The 15,636-nt window shown below is 40.8% G+C and overlaps 1 protein-coding gene across 5 annotated transcripts in view; it reads right to left on the bottom strand.

Moving 5' to 3' along the window:
- Positions 1 to 814: 814 nt before the first annotated feature.
- LOC114907253 (cytidine monophosphate-N-acetylneuraminic acid hydroxylase) overlaps positions 815 to 15,636 on the bottom strand; it is a 94,676-nt gene continuing 79,854 nt past the window's right edge. For 4 of the 5 annotated variants that reach the window (XM_029242727.1, XM_029242725.1, XM_029242724.1 and 1 more), the window contains 5 exons: positions 14,386 to 14,560; positions 12,685 to 12,801; positions 7,798 to 7,913; positions 4,845 to 4,941; positions 846 to 2,119 (listed from right to left, as the gene is read on the bottom strand). In XM_029242727.1, the coding sequence (XP_029098560.1) occupies positions 4,866 to 4,941; positions 7,798 to 7,913; positions 12,685 to 12,801; positions 14,386 to 14,560 (484 nt within the window). In that variant the 3' untranslated portion in view covers positions 846 to 2,119; positions 4,845 to 4,865. Of the gene's footprint in view, positions 2,120 to 4,844; positions 4,942 to 7,797; positions 7,914 to 12,684; positions 12,802 to 14,385; positions 14,561 to 15,636 lie in introns of all 5 variants that reach the window. The other variant, XM_029242728.1, reaches the window with a different exon arrangement.

The following is a 15,636-nucleotide window of genomic DNA, read 5'->3' on the forward strand; positions in this document are numbered from 1 at the left end:
TTATTGGCTCTCAGCTTTAAATCCACTCTGTATTGCCGGCTACGCAAAAAAGAATTATTTCTCTTTTGCTAGCTAGTATGAAGCTTTGTGTGTAGAGGGCACTAGAGGGGCACTAGAGAAGGAAACGGTTTCTGTTCTGGCTCTCCTTAGTTTCTCCAGAGCTGGGCTCCTGAAGTATGAGATGAGCAGCAGCGCCCAGCATCTAGCTGTTACCCTGGGACCCTCTAAAGTGGCTTTAGGATTGTGCAGCCTGCAAGTCACCTCCCCAAGAATGGCTTTCCCAGCATCCCCTTGAACGGCTCTGAGCCAAGTTTCAAGGCATTCAGCGTGTCAGCCTTTTTTGGAATGGACAGATGCCTATTCATGGCATAAGGAAAACCAGTTCCTAATGCCAAGATTACCTCTGTGGGTTTCCTTTTTCTCCTGATTTGATAGGAGTGGAGATGGTGGAAAGTGGTTACACTCTGGGTATATTTTGAAGGTAAAGGTGACAGATCTGCTGATGCAGTGGATGTTAGAACAAGGTATAAAGAATGATTTCATAGTTTGGGGTTTAAGTCATGGAAATGAGATCTGGAATATGAGGGAGGGAAAGAGGGCAGGTGAGGTGGGGTAGAAAAAGAAAGGGGGGGGTGATGTGGACACAGGTAGAAAAGAACCATTGAAGATGATTAAGGAGAGAAGTGAGGACATATAGGGTCAACTGATTGAAGGTCTTGGTAATAACAAAGAATTGCTGGAGTCACGGTATCAGACGGCAATAACTAGGAAGACAGCAAGAGAATAAAGATAGGCTTGGTGGCGAGAAAACAAATTCGTATTTTAAAATAATCTTTTATTTGCTCATCATATACATTTTAACACATATTCTGTTGATATACATTTATTTTTTGGTGATAATTAAATAATTTATAAAATGTATGCATAAAGTAAATCACAAAATATATGCATAATGTGTGAAGTGAACCAGAGCCATCAAACTTCATTGGTGTTCATCTTTATGAGACGTAGATAATCAAGAGATTTAAGGAGATAAATTCCATCATTGGATTCTTGTTTCTTCAGAATTAAAGAGGTAGTATACATAATCAGAAAATCAATTTTGATGTTCAGATGAATGAGGGGTTTGTGTTACTGGAAAGAGCAATATGTAAAACAGAAATGTAGTTAACAATCACGTATTCCTAGGGATAATGTGATAATCATGGGAATATCATCAGAAACTACAGACATTAGCAGAAATAAATTAGTTGCCTATTTTAACCATTGCAACAGCATTTTCAAATGTTCAGAAGAGGATTTCCTAATTTTTTTCAAGATATGGGTCTTTATTTTTGATTATTCTATCGATTTTGAAAATCATTGTCTATAAAACTCACTTTATCACTAGCTAGTGTTCGTATTTTTAGTCAAAAGATACCGCCATTTGTTAGAATTTATAATTTACATTAAATAACAGATTTTGTTACCGAATTAAAATACTTTCAGCCCCAACGAAAGTATTACATTTTAGGGTAGACTCTGCAGCCTTGTTTTGGTAAATAGATGATTTCAACAAAGCTTTTTGAAAAATTGAAAACAGGTCATGAACACTTCTTACTCAATTAGATTCATGGACTCTGTTTGGGGAATCAATCTATTAAGGAACAAAATGTCTGTTTTTACATTCTCCTTTTTAAGTTCCATCTTAATTTTTTCTCTTCCCTATTTTCTTCTTATAGCCTCTCATTTATCTATTTCTCTTCTTTCTGCTCTTCTTCTAGCTTAACTTCTGCTCCCCCACCCCCTTCCTTTTTCTTCACTGTCTTCTAGGAAACCTTTTCTCCACCTGTTCTATTTCTTCTGTGCTTGGATTTACATCTTCTGTTATCTTTCTTTTCCACAGAGAAGTTGTTCCTATTGGTTCTTTTATATAAAATTATGGACGGAATAAGTAAAATATTAATAATCTATGCAGTGATCCAACAAACGTAAGATATGTGAACATTTCACAAATGCAACATGTAATTATCCACTGCTGATGTCAATAAGGCATGGTCTCTTTGGTATAAGCTTCTATGTTCAAGATGTAGCATCAGTAAATACTTGAATTTTTCATGTTGCTTGGTATCCCTGTGAACTAAAGATATTACTAATGAGCAACAGTATGAAACTCATTTTAATACTTTTTCTTTTTTTATTGCATTGGGGTGAATTTTTATTTTTAGTCTTTAGTTCCGGTTATATAGTCTATGACGCTTTAAGGTAAAAGAAGATCTAAAGCTGGAATGTGAACTGGAATTGACTCTCCTCCCAACTTTTTACAGATTCACCAAACGACTGGTTATAGGTCACATGACTCCCCTGTTTATTTCATAAGGTTGTTATAGTCAACATTTATTGTTCTCTTACCATGTGCCACTCACTCTTCTAGAAGGGCCTTAAGAACACAACACAACCCTGTGAGGTAGGTGCTATTATTATATTCACTTCACAGATGAAGATCTGAGACACAGATTCCCCAAAGGTCACATAGTAGGTGACAGAACCAAGATTTTAACTCAAGAAGTCAGTTTCCAAGTCTGAAGTGTTGACCACTGTACTATTACCTCCTTGATATTTGACCTTTTTTTCAGATCTGCTCCATCTCCAAGACCTTGGACTTGGCATTGTCTCGTTCAGCTGCCTCCTCACCTTTAATGCCTCCAGCTGTTTCGCAACTACTGCAGACGCTCAGCATCCCCATTGAGCCTCTTGACTCTCTTTATCCTCCCAGGGCCACCCATGCCTCGTTCCTGCTTTCCCTTCCTTCTCTGTCACACCAGGAGGACTTGCCATTGCTCTAATTCACCTTGTATTTTTCTACCTTTTAACTTCACCCACTCCTTCTGTCTGGAATATTCTATCATCGCTCCCTCCATTTCAGCTTATTAAAAATATTTCCCAACCTTCAAGGTGCTCTCCTAACGCCCCCTCCCTACCCCCGTGAAATACTACCTTTTCGGCAAAGTTCTTCCTGGTCATTGCAAAAAGTCAGATGTAATTTCTCTCTCCTCAGTATTCCCAACACTAAGTTGGTACAACAAATATAGTGCTTACTAAGTCTGCCTTACAATCTAGTTGTATGTGAATTCCTTTCACATCCCTTCTAGCCTATGGTAACTTAGAAGATCTAGGCTAGAGTATGGAATAAAGAACGTTACAACTGAAAAGAATATTCTATTTAGATCTTTAATTTTACTGGTAAGGACACAAAAGCTTAGTTTAAGATGTAAGTCACACTGACAGTTAAAGACGAAATTCACTTGTTCCTTCCTTCCTTAAATGCATATTATGAATAATACTGTGTATGCACAGAGCACTGTGCTGAGTACTAGGGTTACGCAGGCAAAAGTGTCTACTTTTAAGAAATTCAGAGTCTACTGACTGGAAGAGACAATAGATTATTACAATACGTGATGGGATAGCTGTTTGTGGAATAAATAAATAAATGCGTGAGTCAAGGAATTTACTATCTTTGTAGTGATATTATGTGATCTTTCCAATAACAAATGTATGGAAACAGGTTTTGTAGTTCAGTTTATAAAATCACATCCCAAGTGGTAGGAAGGAATGTAAAGTCTGGTTTGTGTCAGACAAGCTGATCTCCATCAGTCTGAAAAAGAGAGGGGTCTATTGAAATGAGAGGTGATGTTTTCAATCTCACTCCGTTTTTAGTTCTTCTCCTTTCAGTTTTGGTTGCTGCTTTCCTTTTTTGTGTTTTTTTTTTTTCCAGTGTTTTTGTTTATTTTATTGAGATATAATGGACATACAGCACTATGTAAGTTTAAGGTATACAGCATAATGATTTGACTTACCTGTATCATGAAATGATTATCACATAAAGTTTAATGAGCATCCATCATCTCATATAGAGACACAGTTAAAGAAGTAGAAAATATGTTTTCCTTGTGATGAGAATTCTTAGGACTTACTTTCTTAACCACTTTCATATGTAACATAGAGCAGTGTTAATTACATTTATCATGTTGTATATTAAATTCCTAGTGCTTAATTATCTTATAACTAGAAGTTTGTACCTTTTGGCCACCTTCACCCAATTCCTCTTCCCCCTACCCCCCATCTCTGGCAATCACAAATCTGATCTCTTTTTCTATGAGTTTGTTCGTTTGTTTGAAGTATAATTGACCTACAACACTGTGTTAGTTTCTGTCACACAACATAGTGATTCGATATTTCTATACATTTCAAAATGACCACCTCCATAAGTCTAGTTATGAAATGTCACCACACAAAGATATTACATTGTTATTGTCTATATTCCCCACATTGTACATTTCATACCTGTGACTGCACCTGCAAGTTTATTTTTAAACTGAGGTTTGTACCTCTTAACCTCCCTCACCCATTTCCTTCCTCCCTCCACCCATCTCCCCTCTGTCAACCACGTTGTTCATTCTCTATTACTGTCTGTTTTGTTATGTTTGTTCGTTTGTTTTGCTTTTTAGATTCCACATATAAGTGAAATCACACAGCATTTGTCTTTGGTTGCTGCCTTCCTTCATATGTTCAGGATTTAGCTCTGAACACTCACTGACCACCTAGGATAATTTTTGTCTTGTTTATTAATCGGCTGCATGTTCACCTCAACCAGACCAAAGATTCCATAGACTTTGGGCTGGAGGCACTCACTACTCATTTTATTTACTTATTTTTAAACTTGAATGTTCTTCCTGTAATGTTAGCTCCTCTCATTCCCCCGAAAGTCAGGTTTTCAGATAAGCACGGTGCCTGCTTAATTCAGATGCCAAAGAGTGTGATGGGATGGATGTAAAGGTGTCTCCCAGATCTACAGGATGCTTTACCTGGGAAATCTCAGGTCCTCTCTACCCACAGTACATCAGGAAGGACTTCCAGTTGGGTGGTGTTAGGGGGAGTTTTATTTGGAAATGGTTCCAAAACCTGTAAAAGAGATAAAGCAGAAAAATATGTTTTTGAAACTTTCATGCCTATTGTTTTGCCAAGATCTGTTGGTACCTGGTACTCAGCTCTCCCTGAGGCAGCATTTTCCTGTACTGTTTCAGGTGTTAATGTAGCTTCACATTTCCAGTGTGTCGAATGCAGTCCCTTAAAACATGACAACTGTGTCTTATTTTTAGTTTTCTGTGATGCGCCTTGCTTTAAGGAATTCTTATATGTAAAAATATAGATTTGTATTCTGTACACAAAAGGACCTGGTATTGGTGAAGGTGCAGGTAAATGTGTTGTACGTTATTTCTGGGGAGGTGAGCTGGCTTCCTAAGAATGATTTGGCGGCGTGCAGCAAAAGTCTACATACTGAGTGCGTGTTGTATCCAGCAGCTCCACTCCTAGGAATTTATCCTAAGAAATCACTATGAAAGTGTGCAAGGCACACCTACGTGTTTATCTGGCAAAACATCATTTCAAATAGTGAAAGTTAGAAACTTACAGGGTGGATCAAAGATTGTTCAGTAAACATGCAGGAACAAAAGTATGTATTATCCCAGTTTTTTAAATTTTTGATTTATTTTTAAATAAATTTATTTATTTATTTATGGCCGCATTGGGTCTTCGTTGCTGCGCGCGGGCTTTCTCTAGTTGTGGCGAGCGGGGGCTACTCTTCGTTGCGGTGCGCGGGCTTCTCATTGCAATGACTTCTCTTGTTGTGGGGCACAGACTCTAGGTGCGCGGGCTTCAGTAGTTGCAGCTCGCGGGCTCAGTAGTTGTGGCTCACGGGCTCTAGAGTGCAGGCTCAGTAGTTGTGGCGCACAGGCTTAGTTGCTCCAGCGGCATGTGGGGTCTTCCCGGACCAGGGATCAAACCCGTGTTCCCCTGCATTGGCAGGCAGATTCCTAACCACTGCGCCACGGGGAAGTCCAGTATTATCCCATTTTTATAAAAAAAAGTGCATGTGAAGAAAGATTAACTAGATACCAAAATGCAAATTGCTCTCTCTGGATGGTGTGATCATTTGTGGTTTTAACTGTTGCTTTTTGTTTTGTTTTTGTATTTAAATTTTTTTTTCAAATTTTCTGCAGTAGATATGTATTAGTTTTATGACCAGAAAAATATTTAATAAACTCATAAATCCCATTTTGAAAGCAACAAAGATAAATTGGGTTGTGACCGCTTTCCAAGATTCACTATGGGATTCTCTTACATTTATGCCCTTTGCTATCAAAACAACATAAGAAATAGGCTTCAGCACCAATATCCCAGAAGCTTCCAAGATGGAATTATTTTTTTAAGAAAAGTAACATTCGAATCTCCCCCAAAGTTGTTACATTTCCTTTTTTTCCAGAACAAGAAGACACGTATAAGTTTTGTTGAAAAGGAACAAAACTTGTAATGTTCTACCGCTGTTAAAATGTTTGGGGTTGATCTGTGTGTCCCAACACTAGGGATACCAAAGATATATTAATGAGTAAAAAATGCAAGTTACAGATGTACTAGGATTACATTAAAAAACAACAGCAACAATAACCTTCCCTCCCCAACTATCTGGGATGTTTTATTGAGAACAAATATATTTAGTTAAATGTTGACGTATTCAGAATTAGGCCTGGGATGACACACACTGTGCTGTGATCAAGTGTTACCCTGGAGAGTGGGTAGAGGGAAAGACAGGAAACAGGTTTTCTGGGAAGTGTGGGGTAGGGTTCTTTCCTTTTATTTTATATACATCTACATTCTTTCAATATTTTAAAAATCATTTCAAAACATTCAAAAAGAAATAAATAAAAAAGAAAATTCAAGACATGCCTGTGCCTGGGAGCTCAAGGCAGAAGCTAGATAGTAGGCTTTGCTCATTTAAAATTAAATTCCTGAACTTTTCAGAGGGTCAGTGGTAATGATAAGACAGTATTCTCCCTCTTGCTGATTATTTTGCAAATACGAAAATAGCAAATGGGCCCTTCTGACACTTCAACTCAAATATTCCAACTATAGTCTTAAAGACATATACAGTTGGGTTTTGTTTTTGTTTTTGGCTGCATTGGGTCTTTGTTGCTGCACACGGGTTTTCTCTAGCTGTGGTGAGCGGGGGCTACTCTTTGTTGTGGTGTGCGGGCTTCTCACTGCGGTGGCTTCTCTTGTTGCGGAACAGAGGCTCTAGGCACGCAGGCTTCAGTAGTTGCAGCACACGGGCTCGGTAGTTGTGGCTCAGGGGCTCTAGAGTGCAGGCTCAGTAGTTGTGGTGCACGGGCTTAGCTGCTCCACAGCATGTGGGATCTTCCTGGACCAGGGATCAAACCCGTGTTCCCCTGCATTGGCAGGCGGATTCTTAACCACTGTGCCACCAGGGAAGTCCACATATACAGTTTTGCAATGAGAAACTTACATGGTTTTGAAGTGTAAGCAGGTAGAGACTCGGAGGGCCATTCCCGTTAACCAACTAGTTCACCAAATTCATGCTCAGAGTTGGGCACAGGCAAAAATTTGTCATGGGAAATAATTGTCTTCGATGATCACATCTTTGCCACATAAAACCCCCTCCTCGTTCTTGTCTTGGCCAAACACACCCTTTCCCTCTCATAATGTCCTTCCCTTTCCTATACCATAAACCACTTTCTGAAAAGACTGAAACACATTTGCATGAATAAGGAAACAATGACTCTTTAAAATGTTATTTTCCTAACCAGATTTGCTTTTTAACACGTTAACAAAGAAATAAAGCTCTAACGGCGGAATCTCACACACCCATCAAAATCTGGTGGCACAGTCGGTCACCGACTCTGCTTATATATCCACAACATCCTCTGCAGTGGCCTAGAGCACAACAGGCATTGTCAGACTTACAGATGATGGTATACGTCAGGATCCCGCTGCAGCCGGGTCTGGAATCCTATATACAAGTCATCCCAGAGCAGACCATGCTTCACCACGTGTCTGATAACATCAACCCGGCTCCGAATCTGAAACAGATAAGGAACAACTAGTAGGGGTGACCCAGCCAGCACTGAGCATCGGTACTGACCCCTGTGTCCCTGAAAGAAGCAGCTGCCTATAACGGCAGGGGTCTGAGGAGTCAAGGAGAAAAGCCTACTGAAGTAGATATCACAGGCGGAGGGGGAAAGAGAGGCTCCTGAGTGCAGTAGAAATTGAGGGAAGGAAAACAGGAAATGGATCAGGAGCCGGGGTTGGGGGGTGGCACAGAGTGGCTGAGAGCACAGACAGAATCAGATTGCTGGGTTCAAATCCATGGTCTAGCTGTGTGATCCTGGCAAACATTCTGTGCCTCAGTTTCCTCATCTATAAAATGGAGATAACAGAACATTCCTCACAGGATTACTGTGAGGATTCACTGAGTCAGTGTATATAAAATACTGAAAACAAGGCCTGCCACAGAGCAAGATTACCTTAATGCGGTGGGCAAGGCCCTTACCTTTAAAGAATCCCAACTCCTGACACGGGATCTGCTGAATAGTCAAAGGTGCACAGGGTTAGGAGGCAGGCAGAGATGGTTTTGAGTCTCAGCCCAGCACTTACTTACTAATCATGTGACCTTAACCTTGCTAAGCCTCGGTCTCCTCTGTTACTGTTGTGAGAAAAAAAGAGATAATTCATTAAAAAAAAAAAAAAAAAGCATGAGGTAGCATGAAGGGAAGTTATTAAGATTGGACATGGTTTTAACACTTCATAGGTACATGCTCCAGTTTACCAGGAGCCTTTTTCAGTATCTGGCATCACATTTTTTTTCCTGATAAATATCGTGCTAATGCCAGTAGAGGCAACTTTATCATAAATGACAGGCCATTAAATGACACGGAATGATCAGAAGACTGGCATTTAGGATTTATTTCTCTTTCCTGCACCATTCCTACAAAACGATTACATCCATTGTGAACTGAGATCACAAACACAGGTCAGAAGATCTCCTGTTTTGCCAGTAGAGACTTAGAAACATGACTGCACAGTTTGTTAAGTTGAGGACTGCCCAGCTAAAGCGCAGTATCAAGATCTAGTTCCTCACAGTGGAGGGGAGATGGCCTTTCTTGACCTTTCAAACTAGAGAGGAGCACGTGGAAGAACTGGGGAGGTTTTGAGAAACGTTTAGATTGTAAAATGGGAAGGTCTTGGTGATTGATTAGATTTGGGGATGAGGGAAAAGGAAAAAGGTGAAGATTACCCCCCTGTTTCTAGCTGGGCTCACTGTGTGTGGGGGGAGGAGTTGATATTGCCAACGATCAAGACAGAAAAGGAGAAAGAGCAGTTTTAAGAGAACGATGATGTGTCGCATTTTGAACAGGTTGAAAATGAGGTACCAGGGATTTGGATATCCAGGTGATGATATCCAGCAGGTGATTAACTCTAGTGAATCTGAAGCTGGACAGAGTTGGCGGGAGCTAAGCAAGGTCTGGGCAGGACCTATGGATTTTTGGCGTCGGAGAAGTGGTGCTAGCAGATGTGTTCGGTGGGTTGAGTACAGAACCCTGGAGGAAAACAAGAGATTTAAGTGGTGGCTGGAGAAAGAGAGACCCTGAAAGAATGTAGAAGAACAGTCAAGAAGTGAAGAAAACGAGGGCTAGCGTCACTGGAGCTGAGAAAGGACTTCTAATTCAAAATGATGGGCAGATCCCATACCTAACCCGCCTTCTGCCCACTTCCAGATGCAACTGAAGTGTTGACAAAGCAAGCGTACAGGTATGAACTGTCACAGTGAAGAAGAAATGAGGCGAGTCGTTGACAGCAGGAGATTCCAGTTAACTAATGTGAATCTGGAAAGCAGGAGGGTGAGTGGCATCTAAAGACGAAGGCAGAGGCTGCAGAATCCCAGAGAGTATGTGGAGGGACATTCAGATTCAGAAGGAGAAGAGGTACGTACCATGGATGACAGCAGGGACACAGAGCACAAAAGTATGTACACAAAACAGTCAACCCCTTCCTTACGCCTACGCATGGCTCCTGGGCCAAATACATTCAGACAGTTCTCTGAATAAATGGAATCAATTTTGCAGGAAGAATGAGGGCGGGAGTGTATATGTGATGCCCCAGAGCAACGACCTCCACATTTTGGTATTTAGGGGTCCCTCAGCCTAACAGCTGGCTCCTCACCTTCATAACTTAAACGGGTGCCCCCCTGTCCAAATACAACCTAGGTCTTAGTTGATAGCTTACAGTCCCTTTTTAAAAAATTGAATTAACTTTCCACATTTATAAATCTGGGTATTTTACATGAAAATCCAGATTTCCAAGTTTTCTGGAAAACTCGGAAGATCAGCTGGAGCTCAGTAGGGGCTCCTCCCTTCCCATGCTTTCCACTTGATACAGTCCCCACCCAGCTCCCCCTATTTACAAGATCTGCCTCGGGTCCACCTGTGAGCACTTAAGCGTGTAACCCCTGCCTTCAAGTAAAGCCTGCTGCTTGAAAAGGTCTTTTTTTTTTTTTTTTTTTTGGTAAATATAGATTAATCCCTAAATTCTTAAAAGTCACCTACAATGGAAGAAAGGTCAGCCTGGGGTAAGCAACACTGCATGCAACTACAGTAGAAGCCGAAAGAGCAATGCCTTCAGGTAACCATGGAAAGTGACTGCCACCCAGCGTAATGGGTTCAGCCAAGCTATCGTGCAAGATCAGACAGGAAAGTACTTGAAGTTTACCTCCCGTGTAACATTTCTTCGGCAGATACTTAAGCAAAAAGTCCCACAAAGGAGGAAAGCGAAGAAGGTGAAGACATGGGTAGGGTCTGGAAGTGGGTAAGGGATGTCACAGGGTGACAGATTGGCAGCAGACCTAGAGAGGGGCCCATCCAGATTGGAGCAGGAGGATGGACAGCTACAGGAGCCATGCATCTAGGCAAGATGGAGGGCTTCCCTGGTGGCGCAGTGGTTGAGAGTCCGCCTGCCGATGCAGGGGACGTGGGTTCGTGCCCCGGTCCGGGAGGATCCCACATGCCGTGGAGCGGCTGGGCCCGTGAGCCATGGCCGCTGGGCTTGCGCATCCGGAGCCTGTGCTCCGCAACGGGAGAGGCCACAACAGTGAGAGGCCCACGTACCGCAAAAAAAAAAAAAAAAAAAGATGGAGAGTTGGTGTGATAGAAAATATACTTATGAGTTTAAAAGGCAATGAATGGCCCCCGAGGCAATATGAGAAGGCTCCAGGTGGCAAGAGAAGGAGCTCTTCCAAGTATAGGCATATCCGCTATATATGAACCTCAACATACAGAAATCTCACTAAAATCCTGGGAGACAAAAGCACTGAGAGTCAAAATAGGGACCACCACGTACACAGCGGGCATGATGGTTTACCCCGTGGTGTATTAAATCTGCAAGAGAGCTGTTGCCTGCTTTATCCAATAGATGCATTAAGAAAAGCTGTGGAAAAGTGACTTTTTTTCAATGAAATATTTTTAATGAACTTGTGATTTTAAAAATTCCAAAGAAAAATCTCCCTTACGGCAACAGATACCTTAATTTATAAGTTTTGTAAATTCAGAGTTAAGAAGCAAGACAGTGGCTGAATACACAGACTATGGAGCTAGACCACTTGTGGTCAAAGCCCTGCACCACGCATTCACTAGCTGTACGACCTTGGGCAGGTTATGCAACCCCTCGGCATGGCATTTTCCTCATCCGTAAATGGGGAGTACAGTAATATGGCTTCATGAGGCGGTTGTATTAAATGACCTAAGATTTATGAAGCCGTGTTATGTATGTGTTTCGTAAATAAAGCAATAAATTTAGCAGATTCATTTTGCTTTAAATGGGTGTTTTTTTATGTAGGGTTTTCCTGTATGTGAAAACCCAGTTTTTTAAAACCCACAAAGCAGGCAGTGGATTACTGGTTTTACTAAAGTTTCACCATAAGATTCTCTTCAACAGCAAGTACTAAACATAAAACTACAAGTCAAATTATTAAAATGTAGTTTAAGAATACATCTATTTTATAAAGGTACACTTAAACTTCTATAATTAAGGCATTACACATTTATATGTCATGTGTAATACACTTAAGGGCAGACTATACACCCTCCTAATTTATTTAGTGATTTTTGCATTTATATAGAATTTAAAATTACAATGTATGCTCACATATTTTATGTCATTTGACTATAATAAAAAAAAAAACTGATAAGGTGGGAAGAAGCCCAATGCAAGGAAAAAAAAACAAACCACCAAGGCTCGGACAGGGACTCAAAGCCTCATAATCAATAATTCTCATCAGCAGGGATGGGGTACCCATCCCAGTCTTGACGTTGTGTCCAAAGCCCCAGCTCTTAACACCATGCCTGCCGTGGGTTAGGGATTTGTTAAAAATTGGAGCTCAACAAAATATGTGTAGGTTTATGCTGACTTCACTTTCTTTAGAGAGCCACCCATTGGGTTTGTTTGGGGAAGGAGACACCACTGGAGAGAAGGCAAGGAAGGCAGAGATCAGTGCTTGCAGGTCTGGTAACAGTGCAGGCGGGTCAGCTGTTTGGAAGGAAGCAGGTAGAAAAGCCAATCTTTGCAAATAACTCAAAAAGAAACAAGTATGGAGTTTAGTTAATAATAATGTTTCAGTATCCACGTGTTAGTTGTGACAAATGTAGCACAGTAAAGTAAGATGTTAATAATACTCTCTGTACTATCCTTGCAACTTTTCTGTAAATCTAAGGGTTATTCCAAACTAAAAAGTTTATTTAGGAAGGAAGGAAAGACGGAAGGAAGGAAGGAAGGAGCACTTCCACTGGTGTTCCTGCTTACTTCCTCATACGGATGTTCCCGGCTTGGTCTTTCTTTTGGAAAGGATAAATCTAGAAAGTCAACCAAATAGTCATATCCTCCAGGAAAAGGGCTGAAGTCCTCATCTGTCTCAATCATCTGTGCAAATGACAACATGGTAAAGGGAAGAAGCATATCAATCTGGTGGTCAAGGTCCTTAAAAAATTTTGGAACGTACAAGACCCAAATGCTCTTAAATGATAGCAATGAAGTGGAGTTAATATAAAAAGAATCTCTCCTCTCTGCTCTCTTCTATTCCCCCCTCCTCTACCCCCGCCTTCAATCCCTCTCTCCCTCTCTCTTCTTTCCTGAACTGAATTCTAATCCTACTCTTCTACACTAGCAAAACTGCTTCATATCACTAGCTTCAATCAGATTTACAGAGAAGGATATCATTACCTTAGGCACTATTAGTAATGAGACATCAAATACCACTGTATGTTTGCAGGCTAAAAAATAAATAAAATGTGAAATTTTTCTCACCATCACATAGCAGCTAAACATAAAGAGTGTCATTGAAAATTCCAAATGTTTTCTCTTTTTCATACTAATTGCTCAACTGAAGATATAATGTAGACCAATGTTTCCCAGGTCTTTGGGTTTCAAAGACAATTTTCTAAAAAATATTTGGTAGCTAATGTAGGCATCAACATTTCATTTTGCTAAGTGAGGACTTAAAAAAATTCTTACATCTACTATCCTTTTATTTCATTAAAGGAAGAGTGCTTTCATGCCTCAAAAATAGAAAGGACCTAATCTTGGAATAATGACAATTCATCCCAAGAAAAGAGAGTTGACATCCTTGCAACCACACTCACATGCATACTCATACTTGTTTCATTACTGACCATCAAAAACTTTGTCATAGACTGGCTCTGACCCCCAGGTAGGTTTTTAGGACTCACTGATTTTGAGAATGCTAAGTGTTGCCTGGTACCCGGTATTAATGTTCTGGGGTTGAAAGGTAAACTTGAGAACAGCCCTCACCCTGAGGGTAACCAGTCTTTTGTTTCTAAGGGTATGAATGCTGTCCCATTTCCTGATGCTTTCCTTAAACTTTGCTCCCCATGCACAAATTCAGGCACTATATGTAAGTGGGATAAAATATACATGTAAGTATTGCAGGGATTTCCAGCCCATTTCAGGCCTCCTCTTTCTCTTTCACCCCCCGCCTGTTGGTACTTATTTTGTTTTTGGATACCTCCTCAGTTTCGGCGACCAGCTTATAATGTGAACCACTTGGGCTTGTGAGCTCTGTGCGTACATGTTGGGGCTAATTTAAGTTCTAAGCTGACCTCATGGTTTGTGCAATTCATTCCTTACCACAGCTGCAGATAAGAATTACCTGCTTCTCTGCTGCTACACGACACCACCTCTCCAGTGGAGCCCACTTGCCTGTTCCACAGTTTAAGTACCTGTTTCTGCTACAAACACAATACAACAAAACACCCACAAAACAAAAACTAACACATGGTGATGGGAGGAAAAAGTGCTCCGAGAGAGAAACTGAGCTGGACCTCAGAACGTTCCCTACATTTTCAACAAGGGATTGTTTTAGCACATTGTCCGATCTATTTTCTGTGAAGCAGATGGTAGGACTTAATAAATGTTTTTTGAGAAACAAATTGGAATACTTCATAATACAAGACAGCAAAGACAAATAAATAATACTTCATAGCATACCCTGACCACCAGGTTATAATCCTTAAATCCAGCCCAAGTGAAGTATTCTTTTATCCAGCATGAGTGACGAAATATTTCATCTCCTACAGCAGCATTCAAGATTCTCAAATATGGTCCAAAGTCCCAGGAATCCTTGTAAATTTTAGTCCCCTCTGGAGGCTCTATGATGCCTTTCCTTAAAGACACAAACGTGAGAGTACAAGGAAAGAAGAAAGCAACAAATAAGGAAGGCAGAAATTAGCACTTCAATTTCAACAGTCAACCAGACAAGCAGCTTTAAGACTGTTCAGATGATACCAAGGCGACTCACAGAAGTGCCTCGGGGAACACTGAGGGGTAGGGCCCCACCCCAGCCTAAACCAGAACAGCTCCTGTTAATTGTTTAGTGTGATCGCTCTCCAAGTCAGAATACATTTAAAGATAAAAGTCCATGTCGGGGAAACAAAAATTGGAAAACCACTGAGGCGGACCCTTTCGGCTCAAATAACTAAATTATGGAAATGTTGAATATAAGTGGCCGTATTGATTTTGAGGAAGTCTGCTCACTCCTGCCCTGCCCCCCACCTCCACTAGAATATAAGTTTGATGAGAGTAGCAACAATGAGTGGCACATAGAAGGGGCCCCATAGATATTTGTTGAACATAGGAATGACTTTAGCCTATCTTTGAGATATACGTAGAATTCTGTGTGTCTAATATATGGTCCTCTCACTATACTAATCAAACCACAGCTCTCAGACAGATGGGCAATTCTGTATGTAAGCCCAGTCAGCAATATGGACGAGAGAGTTCTCTGACATTCCTAGAGCTGTCCATCCAGTGTGAAGATGGATCATTGCATGGAACATGGAATATTGAATCCTGGCAATAGAATAGGATGTGATCTGGATAAGGGAAAGATGAGGAGGGAAATGGGCACCTGGCTAGTAGCGATTTGGTAACTATGTCCCACTTATCAAAACAACACTTTTAGTCCATTATTTGCCCAAAGCTAGAGAGGCACTGGTTTCGATAATAAATTACTTATCAAAACCTAAAGTTTCTAACTTCTAAATGAATGTCAAATCTGCTTCTCCAACTCCTCCCCCCCATCTCAGTTTACAGCCTCACTAATCTCTTCCTGGATAAAGCCTCAGTCTTCCAGCTGGCCTCCCTGACTCTAGTTCTTCCCCCCCCTGAGGCCTCTTCCCCAGGACATGGTCTTCCAAAAAGTAAAATAGTTTTTCTAAAACACAACGAAGTAATGTTCCT

Source organism: Monodon monoceros, unplaced genomic scaffold, assembly GCF_005190385.1.
Source record: "Monodon monoceros isolate NGI ecotype Baffin Bay Population unplaced genomic scaffold, NGI_Narwhal_1 Super_Scaffold_3, whole genome shotgun sequence".
Lineage (NCBI taxonomy): Eukaryota > Metazoa > Chordata > Mammalia > Artiodactyla > Monodontidae > Monodon > Monodon monoceros.